The sequence below is a fragment of the Pseudorasbora parva genome, chromosome 8 (genome assembly GCF_024679245.1).
Source record: "Pseudorasbora parva isolate DD20220531a chromosome 8, ASM2467924v1, whole genome shotgun sequence".
NCBI lineage: Eukaryota > Metazoa > Chordata > Actinopteri > Cypriniformes > Gobionidae > Pseudorasbora > Pseudorasbora parva.
Window position 1 is genome coordinate 27,126,891 of NC_090179.1, and position 13,451 is coordinate 27,140,341.

The 13,451-nt window shown below is 38.6% G+C and overlaps 2 protein-coding genes across 7 annotated transcripts in view; both read right to left on the reverse strand.

Moving 5' to 3' along the window:
* bcas3 (BCAS3 microtubule associated cell migration factor) overlaps positions 1–7,590 on the reverse strand; it is a 268,620-nt gene extending 261,030 nt beyond the window's left edge. Inside the window, exons 1-5 of one of the 6 annotated variants that reach the window (XM_067450579.1) lie at positions 7,174–7,588; positions 6,397–6,485; positions 6,105–6,159; positions 5,822–5,897; positions 3,692–3,798 (exon numbers count right to left, since the gene is read on the reverse strand). In XM_067450579.1, coding sequence (XP_067306680.1) covers positions 3,692–3,798; positions 5,822–5,897; positions 6,105–6,159; positions 6,397–6,467 — 309 coding nt within the window. In that variant the 5' untranslated portion in view covers positions 6,468–6,485; positions 7,174–7,588. Of the gene's footprint in view, positions 1–3,691; positions 3,799–5,821; positions 5,898–6,104; positions 6,160–6,396; positions 6,489–7,173 lie in introns of all 6 variants that reach the window. The other 5 variants (XM_067450578.1, XM_067450577.1, XM_067450581.1 and 2 more) reach the window with 5 other exon arrangements.
* A 229-nt stretch (positions 7,591–7,819) lies between these two features.
* ppm1da (protein phosphatase, Mg2+/Mn2+ dependent, 1Da) lies at positions 7,820–12,825 on the reverse strand. Its single transcript, XM_067450583.1, has 6 exons — positions 12,211–12,825; positions 10,812–11,040; positions 10,318–10,442; positions 9,536–9,717; positions 9,222–9,452; positions 7,820–9,115 (listed from the first exon to the last, which is right to left on the reverse strand). The coding sequence occupies exons 1-6, from the start codon at positions 12,704–12,706 to the stop codon at positions 8,744–8,746; spliced, it is 1,635 nt and encodes a 544-aa protein (XP_067306684.1). The 5' UTR covers positions 12,707–12,825; the 3' UTR covers positions 7,820–8,743.
* Between the last annotated feature and the right edge of the window lie 626 nt (positions 12,826–13,451).

A 13,451-nucleotide genomic window follows, 5' to 3' on the forward strand; every position in this document is an offset into this window, starting at 1 on the left:
GATGGATTTCAGCGAATCAGAGTGAATCAACAGCATCTGGAGCTGAGAGAAACGGAAGCTCTGTTAGTATTCTTAGAAAGCGGAGAGTATCTGAAAGCAGAGCAGACAGAGGACAATACCCCACATTAGGCAAGAATGATTGGTGACGTCTGTCTCCTGGCCTGCAGGGCTCTCCATATGATAGAAATAATAGATATGAACTTCTGATCTCTTTCCTAATACACTGCAACAACTAAAGTATTTTGGAATGGTCTTCAGACTATAAAATGTTCAACACAATTATCATTTGTTTCAATAAATGCAATGGAATATTTCATCTGAGAATAAGAGACCCTAATAAAGCTTATCCAATATTCCAGTATCCAATTCAATATATAGAGAGCAGGTGCCTGACATAATGCATTTTATAGTTTAAAAAAAAAACAGTTCTTAGACAAACAAAATGGGCTTATATTTAAAAACAAAAGCTAATACTAAAGCAAAAGTGCAACTTGGATAATACAATAATATCTAAATGGCATAATATTGTATTATACATTAAAACGTGAACCTATACTAATAAGCAGATAATTACTTTTCATACTATGACAAATAACTTTTAAAAATGTATATCATTTATACTTTGTTCCCTGAATAAATTCAAAATAAAGCAAAAGAAACACTAAAACCTAATCAATCATATTAAAGATGCAGGTAAATTCAGACAGAGCATACAGATACTTATTTTCTAAAGATTATGTTTAACAGTATTGTTAAATGATTTAGTGATTGTAAAGATCGAATTTAAATTATGCCACAGATAATCTAAATCTAAAATATACATTAAAAAAACAAAACAATTAAATACCTAGTATCGACTGATGCCAATATATATTTAAAATTAGAATCTTGTTAAACACACATTGAACTTGGATAGAAGTATTTAAACACCTAAATATTACAAATAAAAAATGGGGCTGCTTTAATAATAACAGCAGCGCAGACACCTCCAATGTACTGCATGTCAGCCCTTTACTCCTCCAACACCACTTCAATTAGCCCCATAATCTCCCTGCTATCTCCTGCAAGCCAGCAACACCTCCATCAAAGATTCCGCTCCACAGAGATGCTAATGTACAGGAATGCAGAAACGCACCACAGCTAGTGGCATTCCTGCTCCTCCCTTCAGCACCATTACAGAAGGTGTCATCTCAGCAACTGTCACAAACACTTAGCAGGCAACTCAAAACTAGACAGTGTGACGCTTTCAACACTTTCAAAAAAAGTGTAATATTCAGTCATGCACTGAATAGTGAGCTCATGTCTGTGATGTTGCTCAACTGCATCCAATTATGCATTCATGACTTAAAAACATTTAACACATCTTGATCTCTATTACCATATGAGAAACCTCCAAGATCGAAATGCTGCATTTTCACTATTTTATAAGGGAAGTGATATAATTTTAGTTACCATTATTATTATTATTATTATTATTACATTTGATTCAGAGCATATCATCATGTGTGTTCACAAAATTAACCCAACTTCAATAATAAAACCTCTAGTCTTCTAGGACACAGCCTTACCTTTGTCTATGGCGGCACCAAGTGGTGAAAAAGAGTAATAACATTACACAGAAACTAAAAAACGGCAATCAATCTTAGGGTCCTTTAAAACTCAAATTTGAGTGGACATTATATTTGAATACAAAATTGGATAAAAGATGCTAAACTTCTCTATTCACTTCCAAAATGAAGGACAAATAATACAGTTTACACCAGGCAGTATGGCATAGGCAGTCAGCTAACTTACACAGTCTACACTATCATTGTCACCAAAATCAATGATTTGTGGTTGGTTTGTCAATGCAGAACAATGTCAGTATGAACATCTCCTTATAGCAGCCATGCAGAAAGACTAGCCTCGAGAAAAATAAGCTGTGTCTCTGAGTAGGTACATCTTTTGAAAAAGTATGTTTTATTTAGTTGGAATGTGTGTAGTATGAATGCAATGTGAATATAATACATTCGTAGTATGACAGACAGTGTCAGTTGCATCACTTCACTGTCATTCACGACAACTCTCTAGTAACCTCAGGGGATAATAAAGCGTCCATTGTACAGGTCCTTCTTAACAAATTAGCATATGTGATAAAAGTTCATTATTTTCCATAATGTAATGATACAATTTTAACTTTCATATATTTTAGATTCATTGATTGCACACCAACTGAAATATTTCAGATCTTGTATTCTTTTAATACTGATGATTTTGGCATACAGCTCATGAAAAAATCTAATAAACCAATAAAAGAAAATCTAAAAAACCAATAAAAGAAAAGTGTTTTTAATGCAAAAAAAAAGTCAACCTTCAAATAATTATGTTCAGTTATGCACTCAATACTTGGTCGGGAATTCTTTTGCAGAAATGACTGCTTCAATGCGGCGTGGCATGGAGGCGATCAGCCTGTGGCACTGCTGAGGTGTTATGGAGGCCCAGGATGCTTCAATAGCGGCCTTAAGCTCATCCAGAGTGTTGGGTCTTGTGTCTCTCAACTTTCTCTTCACAATATCCCACAGATTCTCTATGGGGTTCAGGTCAGGAGAGTTGGCAGGCCAATTGAGCACAGTAATACCATGGTCAGTAAACCATTTACCAGTGGTTTTGGCACTGTGAGCAGGTGCCAGGTCGTGCTGAAAAACCAAATCTTCATCTCCATAAAGCTTTTCAGCAGATGGAAGCATGAAGTGCTCCAAAATCTTCTGATAGCTAGCTGCATTGACCCTGCCCTTGATAAAACACAGTGGACAATGGCACCCCAGACCATCACTGACTGTGGGTACTTGACACTGGACTTCAGGCATTTTGGCATTTCCTTCTCCCCAGTCTTCCTCCAGACTCTGGCACCTTGATTTCCCAATGACATGCAAAATTTGCTTTCATCCGAAAAAAGTACTTTGGACCACTGAGCAACAGTCCAGTGCTGCTTCTCTGTAGCCCCAAAGTGGCTTGACCTGGGGAATGCGGCACCTGTAGCCCATTTCCTGCACAGGCCTGTGCACGGTGGCTCTGGATGTGTCTACTCCAGACTCAGTCCACTGCTTCCGCAGGTCCCCCAAGGTCTGGAATCGGTCCTTCTCCACAATCTTCCTCAGGGTCCGGTCACTTCTTCTCGTTGTGCAGCATTTTTTGCCACACTTTTTCCTTCCCACAGACTTCCCGCTGAGGTGCCTTGATACAGCACTCTGGGAACAGCCTATTCTTTCAGAAATTTCTTTCTGTGTCTTACCCTCTCGCTTGACAATGATGGCCTTCTGGACAGGGTCGGCATTAGGTTAATAGGTCAGATGATTAGGTTAATAGCTCGTTTAGAGAACCTTTTCATGATATGCTAAATTTCTGAGATAGGAATTTTGGGTTTTCATGAGCTGTATGCCAAAATCATCAGTATTAAAACAATAAAAGACCTGAAATATTTCAGTTGGTGTGCAATGAAATCTAAAATATATGAAAGTTTAATTTTTATCATTACATTATGGAAAATAATGAACTTTATCACAATATGCTAATTTTTTTTAAAGGACCTGTATGTGTTCAGAATCTCACCAACAAGTCACCTGGGTACTTTTTGGCCAACAGTTCAAAAACTGTGAATTCGGACATACTACTCTTTTCAAATTCCTTTACTGTACTATTCCAATGCACTCACTGATATGCTCCAAATCTGCATTCCATCAGTGTAGCCAATCATCAAGCAGAGAGGCGGGTCAGTGCCGCTGCCGTGCATCTCTAGGAACTCTGGTAGGCGGGCCACATCTGGACACAGGGCAAGAAACACTCATTGTCATTGTAACAGACATGGAACAGAAGTAAAACAGCAAGTAAACCACAAAGTCTTAGCATAAGTGTTAAACAACACAATAAACAAACACGACGCATATGATCGGAATTTACCGATCTCACCTTTCTGACTGCCACTGTTAATTTCTCTGATAATACGAAAAGCAAAGCTCATGGCTGGGTTGTCAATATTAGTCTTATACAGCAGAACAAGATGTGTCAGTAGTTCGATCATTATGCTGTAGTGCACTAGGCTAGGGCACAGTGATTAAAGCTGGGGATGTTAATAGAGTAAAGAGTAGTCGCTAAGAGATAAAAGGATGTCTAAACTTCTGACAGTCATCTGATTGCCTCCATGACATGTTTGTTGGAATGAGGAGCAGACTCAGTGTTTGGCTGACCCAACATTGGTGCAATCAAAAACTTTGTTAGCTCAATATGACAAGATAAATATGAACTACTGTACTAGCTATATTTAGGATTTAGGATCTGACTGCTTGTTACACTACCATTCAAAAGTTTGGGATGACTAAGATTTTTTTTTTAAAGAAATCGATACTATTATTCAGCAAAAAAGTGACAATGAAGTAAACACATTTAATATCCTGAAGCTTTTTAAACGGTAATGTACATTTTTTAAGTTTCTTCTACTGTGTAAAAACACAATATCAAACTTTGGTGGCTTACCTTAAAGGGGGGGTGAAACACTCAGTTTCAGTCAATCTCATGTCAATCTTGAGTACCTATAGAGTAGTATTGCATCCTTCATATCTCCGAAAAGTCTTTAGTTTTATCATATTTATAAAAGAAATATGGGCTGTACCGAGTCTTTCCGGAAAAAAACGAGCGCCTGGAGGCGTATCGTGTGGGCGGAGCTAAAGAATGACAAGCGCGCAAAGCGGTGACGTCCTCAAGCGTGGAGAAACCCATCTATCTCAGCTAATACAGATAATGATCCACAATCAAATCTGAGGCTGAAATAAATTGAACAGGAGAAACGGCAACATCAGGATGTCCGTCTCTGTGGTATGTACTGTATTTAGGGGCCTTTGTGTGCAGTTTATGAGGACATGATTCGGTTTATGGACTATTGTATGTGACTAGACCTTAGAGGTAGCAAGCAAAACGGTTTTGCACGTCAGAGTCAGAATAGTGTAACGTTATACAGAACAACAATGGAGTAACCGTTAGCGCATTTGAATGACGAAGCACGCGATCGTATCGTTTACTGATGTTTACTCATGCGACGGTAGCCAATAGCAGAGACATTTGAAGTTGATTTACTCACCGGCATCTTCCAAAGCAGGACCACTCTGTCAAAAACACACTTCTTTGGTATGATTTGGTGAAGTCCTGTGACAGCAGTGACCGTGGAAATCCACTTTGCGACGCGACTGAAGCGATGCCTTGAAGCTTCCCGTCATTTCTGCGTTCAAATCGGTTCAAATGCAGCGCTGCCTTCCCGGAATGCTGTGCTGAAGCGTTGAAGTCGTTCGACGTCACCCATAGGAATAAAGTGGAGCGCGGCGCGACATAAGTGTTCACGGACGACTGGATCTGCACCTGAGAGACTGTTACGGCGTGCATTTCCTCTCTCTCCCTCTAGTCACGCGCGCGCGCACCCTACCGGGAGAAGAGCCCATATGGCCCATACAAGGACCTTCCGCTCTATTTAACGTCAAGTAGACCCATACTCGAAAAAAACTCGCCGAAACTTGTGAGAAACCGGAAGGAGTATTTTTAACACAGAAATACTCCATCAAACGTCCAACATTAGTTTTTGAAACTTTGTCTATGTTTAGGATGGGAATCCAAGTCTTTAAAGGTGTAAAAAGCTCAGTATGCATGAAACAGCATTTCACCCCCCCTTTAAAAATAAATATTAAATCACAATATTTGGGTCCTAAGACTCAATGTGTTTTAAAATGCCAAAAGCATCAATTTAATATGACTATTATTTTTTCCACAATATCTAAAACAATAATAAAAATGAACTTACCATTGATGTCTGTTTTTTCAAAACGGACCCAAACTATCTTTTCTTTTTCATCATTTGGAGGTGTCCCAGTGTACGCCTGAAATTTTAACAATGGCGATAGAAAGAAATATCAATCAATTTTATATCTAAACTTACATAAATTCTCTAAACAGTTTTACAACAAAAATATAATGGTCCATAGATCAACATGTCATGTACATTAAATTACAACAAGAAATAACGTGAAATAACGTTAATCGCCAGATTTCATACACAAAAAAAAAGACCAAAACAAAGCATTTACCTGAGGGACTACATCCTGCAAGAATGTAACTACGCTCTCCATGTATGACTGTTCTCTGCAAAAGAGTAAACCCAAATGTCAAGAAACACACACACACACACACACACACACACACACACACACACACACACACACACACACACACAAGAGAAGAGACCAGACAGAAAAGCTTGATCAGCATTTGCCGCTTTTTTGTTTGTGACATCTTAATATTTACAATACTGAACATTTGACTGGCTTTACAAATTCAAAAACACTGAAATATTATCCACAAAATGTATTAGGCTCTTACGTTGCAGCCTGTGCTCGAACCACAACCCCACCAGCACAGCGGCTCGGTCTGCGCGGGGAGTCAGACGCCATGGCTGACCACTCAGTATCCTGCTGGACCAGAGTATGAGAAGATAAGGTCATGATTTTCACATAATCTTTACTCTAAACAACCCTGCAGAGATGCCTACAACTTATCATTGATCATTCTGATCTCTATTATCAACAGATCTCTATATTACTATTCAACAGAAGTAATAGGCTACAAAGGATAACTGCATCACTGCAGATGGATGAAAAACAAATAAGGCAAGGATGTGCCTGGAACAGTTTGATTTGCATCATAGGCACATTCAAGTATTGATCCTGTAAATGATCTATAACACATACTAGTTACAACAACAGATAAACAAAAGAAAAAACTGAAGCAAGATTTACTAGTAACAAACTATAGGATGCAAATGCCTTTCTTACCACCATAAAAATAGAGTAGCTCTTGATTTAGTTACATTTTACAATAAGTTTAACATCATTTATTGTGAGACGATGTCCAAAGAGAGGTCAAGAGCGTGTCAGAGAAATGAAAACTGTGAGTTTAGTCAGTACAAGACATTTCATCATATCAACCATCTCCAGTTTGTCTGTTAGCTTAGCCAGTACCGCTATCTGTCATATTTAAGCTTCAAAGACAATAAACTGAGCAATGACAGTGATTTATAATGCTTCCTGAAAGTAACACATATATAAGGCATGACAGAAATGTGCAGGTGAATATTAATGAAGAGACATTTGTACTTACCCGAGGTTTTGTGTTTTGAATTTGGATCAACAGAGGTCCTCACAAAACGCCACAGTAAAGCTGACATGCAGCGGAAACAACAGATGCTTCAGCCAATCAGAGGTGAGCAACATAGACGAGTAGCCAATAGATTTAGGATAAAGGCGGGCATTAAGTCATTTCTGACGAATCGGGGATGGCAAGACCTGTTTAGGTTTTTTTTGTTCGCTAAACGCTTCAAACGCGTCGTTAAAATTAACCTTCGCAACACGGTACAGTGTTATATAAAGCAAGGTTTATTTGGTTCGTGATATTACGAACATTTCCACGTTTTAAAATGCGCACAGCTGCCTGGATAAACATGCATGTTACATCCATAGACCGTAAGGTTACATCACGTCACGCTGCTCTGTTTATTTACATCGAAGTATCGCGTGATGATCAGCAGCCGAGATACTTCGCTCAACCTCGGCTTTCTTCGGAAAAATCTATGTAGCGGTTCTCAACTTTTTTTTACGGTCTATGTTCTCAACTTCAAAGCATTTAACTTCAAATGATTGACCCCGGTTTCACAGATAAGGCTTAAGCTAGTCCTAGAATAAAATGTTTTTTGATCTATTTTAACTGAAACCAAAAAAAAAAACATAAAAACAGTAATGTTTTTTTCTTTTCTTTCTAAAGCATGTTAATAAAAACGAATTGAATGTGTCTAATTAAACTACGGTTTAATCATGCCGTAATATAAACCCTCTGTGAAGCCAGGATTCCATCATGCTAACTGAAATACTATTTTTTGTTTTCACTTGTCACATCAACAACAATGTGCAATGTTTTCATTATATAACAAAGATTTGTTGTAAAAAATGTTATAATTTTATTGACCTGTTTAGCATAGCAGCACCTTCAGTTTAGAATGACAATTTCTCCCATCAGAGGAAAAAAACAACACTAATGAAATACTTGGTAACATTAAAATAAGCATGTTTAAAATCCATAATGCATAATTCATAACGTTCATGCTTGCATATCATATTAATATTAAACCTTATGACAGAGGGTTAAGACATCAGTGAACACTACACACGATATACCATTCTCCTTATTCAGTAAAACCATGTACAAAAAAAAAAAAAACTATAGCATTGATCCCAAGTAGATGAATTTTTTTTTGAAACGGGTGACATAAGCTGCTGGGAAATATCTTCTCAGAAGATACTTTTTCTTTCTTTTTTTTGGTCATTTTCCCCACAATCTTCCCATTTTCAACAAAGACTGCACAAATTTAACTTAAAGTGCAAAAATCCCTAGTTGACCAATCATGCCGACCTGATAGACCTGAAGCATAACAAAATAGAGGACACACAATTGAGGAAAACCTAAAACTAATTTAAAATCTAACAAGTAAGTAAAACATAATAAAATACACTAAAATATGAGTGTTGTGAATGGAAGCGAGTGATTTTTCTTTTGACAATGTTACTTGCTTCAGGATTTGGTTTCTTTCAGTAGCTTATATGAACTATATGAAGAAAGTCTGACTGCCCAGGCCCAGTTTGAATGTACAGATTGGATTGTAATAGGACCACCAATGTCAGCAAACCCATACAGTAGTCTTCCCATGTTGCTGAAGCAGTGTCTGGACATTTTCAGACTGTTTCTGACCATTGTCTCCCCCATCGCTCCTCGCAGAGGACTGTATGCTCTGTGTCTGAGAGGATGTACATGAGGACTCTTTAAGAGGGGACTGGGACAAGCTTTGACGGGGTTTCTTCAGCACAGGCAATGAGGAATCCTCTAGCACCCGTTTGCCTGTAGGCACTCTATCACAATTGGCCTCATTTTCCAGTGAGTCATTACAAGGCAGGTCCTCATAGTTTGTAAGGCTTTCAGGAGATGATTCAAATATCGTGCTTGTATCACAGCTGCCATTTTTCGTCTCTGGGATGTGCTGAGTGTCAGGAACCTAAAAAAAGAAAGAACTACATGTGAAGCTTGAGTGTGGTGTTATTTTTAATCTTAATCTACACTGCTGTTGTATTGTAAAATAGAAAATCATAAACGTTCCTAACCTGAGTCGGCAAAGAGTCAGTGCAAGATTCGGGAACGGAGCCACACTTTGGTCCCTGTAGATTATACACAATCTCATAAGGTGGCAAGCACTCACTGGATGTCCCGAACGGCTCCAAACTGATAACAATGGCACTAGTATTATCAGCACGGAGCATGCGTTGACGCCATCTCAGTAAGGCATGGTTCACAAGCAGAACGGCATTTGAAACATTATCCTTTTGGTTCTTCGCCTGTTGGAGTAAACATTAAGGTGAGCAAACGTTTCCAGAAGACATTTACAACCTTTCTTGAAGTATCATTTCACATTATTCACCTTGGCATTGTCATTGTCCTGACAAATAGACACAGCCTCCTGAGGCGATACCATGTTCCATAACCCATCACTGCCTAAAATGATGTAACGGTGCTGCTTCAAATCTAGCTTGATAACAGCAGTATCAGGCTCTGGTGACACTACAAACTCTCCGCTGTAGAAGTCGTAACTCCACAGATCACCTGAAGACATATTCATGTACATTACATTACTGGATATGTACAACATAAAAAATTACATTTATGTACAAAAATCAGTTACAATTGGACATATTCAGTTAAGTTTTGATTTGCATTATAAGGTCGATAAAACCTAGGTAGGTCAAACTGTAGTGTTATTCAGGTTCTTTTGTTGTTTGATTAACATAATGAACAGATATAGCAGAAGGTATATTAATCTCCTGTAACTTTAAAACCTAATGCAGCAATCTAATGTGAGACATTATTTTTTCTCAAAATATTTACAGGCATATTGATGATACAATTGTGTGTATTTGTGCGTTATGACGGCAACTTCAATTGTCCCAAACATTTTTTATGCTGACCCCAGGCCATTACAGTCCTTATTTTCAAGCCCTGACAACCTTGCTAAACCTCAAGTCAACCAGTGTTGCAATTCTACATTCTGTTTGTTGTTGCTAAAGAACAGAGTTTATCATGGTGACATGTTGCAATTTGCAATGCCCAATCTCTGCTGACATGTCAGACTGTTAAGAAACACTCTCAACATTGTCACTGTTTTTCCAAAGATGACCTCATGTTATAAAATCTTGTGAACCCTACCAAGAGCTCGAGCCACAGCCAAAAATGGGATCTGATCGATGACGGTGCTCCTTCTCACTGGCCCATTGTGGGTGAGTCTGGGTCTCTTCCACACGACCCTATTGACTCCAGACTTTTTAATGACACTAGAGGAAAGATGTGAAAATGATCAGTTATGTGTCTCATCATAGTTAAACTTTAATACACAAAAAAACTGCTGACCAAAAATATCCACACCTCTACCTAAAACAACTTTTAAACCAATTTTTAAAGCTCTGGGTGCATAAACAAAAACCAGTCAGACCACTGCAGACACACAGGGTTGAAGTTTATGTTTTCCTGATGAGTGTGGACATAAAACAAAAGGATGATGATGGTTACGTGTTAAGATGAACCCAAAAAGAGGACAACGTGAAAGTCGACCATCAGCTCTGTAGCTAACACATGCCTCAACACATCTTTTATCAGAAGCAGAAGGTGTGACTACTGACTAACTGTTTGAATGAACAAATCACCTGCCACCAAGCCCCTCTATTCTCTCCCTTTCTTTTGGGAGGTCAGGTTTGTGGTCCTGCGTAATTTCCACCGCTCTAATGAACTCGTCAGAGGGGTCATCCTGCACCCCCAACACTACTGCTGAGTCCCCAACGTGGGCAACAAACATACGGTCGCGTCGTATTACGACGATACTTGCAGTTGTGCCTGATGTGCTAGGAAGTCCTGTAACCGTCTTTGGCCATTCCGCTATAAAAAAGCAGATTATATTAAACAGATTAGATTTCTAAACATATCAGTTATGATTTAATCATTCTGTTTAAAACAGATGCAAAAAAAATCTGTTGTAGATGGGGAAGGGGGAAAAAAAACAGTTTTTTTTAATGCATGAAAAAGTGTATGGAAACCAGAGACAGCCATGCTAGACATTCGGTTTCAACTCTTCATGCCCCATGTAAGAAAATCACTCAGGTTTGGAATGATGGGTGAATGGTGAAATAAATGATGAAAATTTTGTTGAATTATCCTTTTTACGCAGAATCAAGGACATATTAATCGGTTTTACTTGTCAAAAGAATTGAGCTCATATAATAACTCTGAACTCTGCTTTTAAAGGGATAGGTCACCCAAAAATAAAAGTCATCATTTACTCACCATCAAGTTGTTCCAAACCTGTATGAATTTTTCTTCTCCTGAACACAAAAGAATATATTTTGGGTAACCACACAGTTGAAGGGCCCGAGTGACAATGATAGTATGAAGAAAAAAAATACTATGTTAGTCAATAGGTAACAAAATTTCCCTTTTTGGGTAAACTATCCCATTAACTTGGCTCCACTGCTTGTTGTGGCTTTAACACATATACTGTTGTTGTTATATTGTTAGGTTTTGTTGCACTTTCTAGGTGTGCTTATATTATAAATAGGTATATAATAAGTAAACACATCATTGTTTTTTTTATACACGCTAGTCACGTGTCTACGCGCTGTGCCCCCATGAGGGGTACAGCTTCTTCTTTTTTTGGAAGACTGATAAAACTAGTCTTCATGTCATGGTGTGAATATTTTTTTTTTTAAATAGATTTCTTACATGTTCATTTATTTCAGTAAAAAAAACAAAAACTTTAAATTAGCAGAAATTGCTACGTGCAGCTAGAAAACCAACTCATATTGCGGAGTCAGAAGTGTTGTGCTGTGATTTATGCAAGCATAATACTATTATGATGTGCTGTCACTCAAATTCAGATGTGGATTAATTGTTCGGTGTGGCCTGCAGGGGTTGTGCAACTTCTTTTGGCGGGATGCATCTGATGTTGCAACCCTCATTCAAAATGATCATCTCTGACCCTCCATTGCACGTCCATAAAATGACAGGGACTAGCGTTAAACGAGAACATATCCTATGTTTTTCATAACTTACGTAATTTCTTCCACATAGCATGGTGACAAGAGATGAATCCCTTTCGCAAAGCTGCGCACACCTCGTCGTCGTCTTTGGACCAAAAGCCTCTTTGTTTTTTGATGTGGTTCCACAAATGGTCGCGAGCAAAGCGCGCGGCGTCCGGACCCCCGTGTCCGTCGAAAACCGCGAACATAGCCACAGCCCGGGGACCACGGGTGTTTTTGGACGAGAAAGACGAGGGCATCGACGCCTGCTGAAGAGTAGAGCTAGGCTCATCATCTTGAACATAGGTAACAGTGATAGATCCAGGGATGGAGTCTTGGATTGAAGCGTCGTGGTTTTGGTCTTTTGCTAATGCCGCGATCTCGCCACGTTCGGCGGCGTCCAGTTCATCCTCACTCGGCTCATCCTCCTGCTTCATCGTGACCAAGTCCTCCATGTATTTCCTACCGCCTTGATCATAATAAATACTAGCTCGAGATGAAAATATCCCATCCATGTTTTGATCGGACATAAAGGCCTTTAGAATAGCAGCGTTTAATGTTTGGGGAGGCTCGGGCCGGGTACGCGCTTTCCTCTTTGTTTACCTTCGATGTTGTGGGCATGCGCAGAACCACATGGCAATTCACGGGTCACTGGAAGCCTTTATTTTGACCTTTGATTTGACGAAGAACCATTGCATTGAGAGGGCTATAATATAATAAAGGTATACATTAACAAATATAACAATTAACATATTTTGACCTTTGATTTGATGAAGAACCATTGAGTCCTATTAACATCTATCTATCTATCTATCTATCTATCTATCTATCTATCTATCTATCTATCTATATCTATCTTTACTGTAATTTGTCTTGGATATCAGAGCTTTTTGCGATAGCCTATATGCAGTCCTTTTAGTGGATTGAATGCATCCATCATAGAATAGTTATTTCTGGATGGATGGATGGATGGATGGATAGATAGATAGATAGACAGACAGACTTTGAGAATCCTTATGTTAAGCTGTTTCCAGCAGATGGTGCTGTCAGCCTAAAAGAATCAGTAGGGGAGGAACATTATACACTATAATTTATTTATAATTAAATACAATTATACATCAGTAAAATGTACTAAATTACCATTAATTCAGGATGTTTCCTTTTTAAATGGAAATTGTCAGAATGTATCGTCTTGTGTCTCATTTTACCCCAGCTTAGGGGTAAACTGAGACAGACCAGAGAAATCAAGGGGGTAATGTGAACCAGCTCTGGGTA

Bases quoted from the DNA above. Each gene is read 5' to 3' on its own strand.
- ppm1da (XM_067450583.1), bottom strand. From the start codon at position 12,706: ATGTCCGATCAAAACATGGATGGGATATTTTCATCTCGAGCTAGTATT. The intron at 10,443-10,811 runs GTGATTTGTTCA...TCTTTCCTCTAG, and splicing joins ATAGAGGGGCTTGGTGGCAG to TGTCATTAAAAAGTCTGGAG. The intron at 9,453-9,535 runs GTGAATAATGTG...TTACTCCAACAG, and splicing joins AGGACAATGACAATGCCAAG to GCGAAGAACCAAAAGGATAA.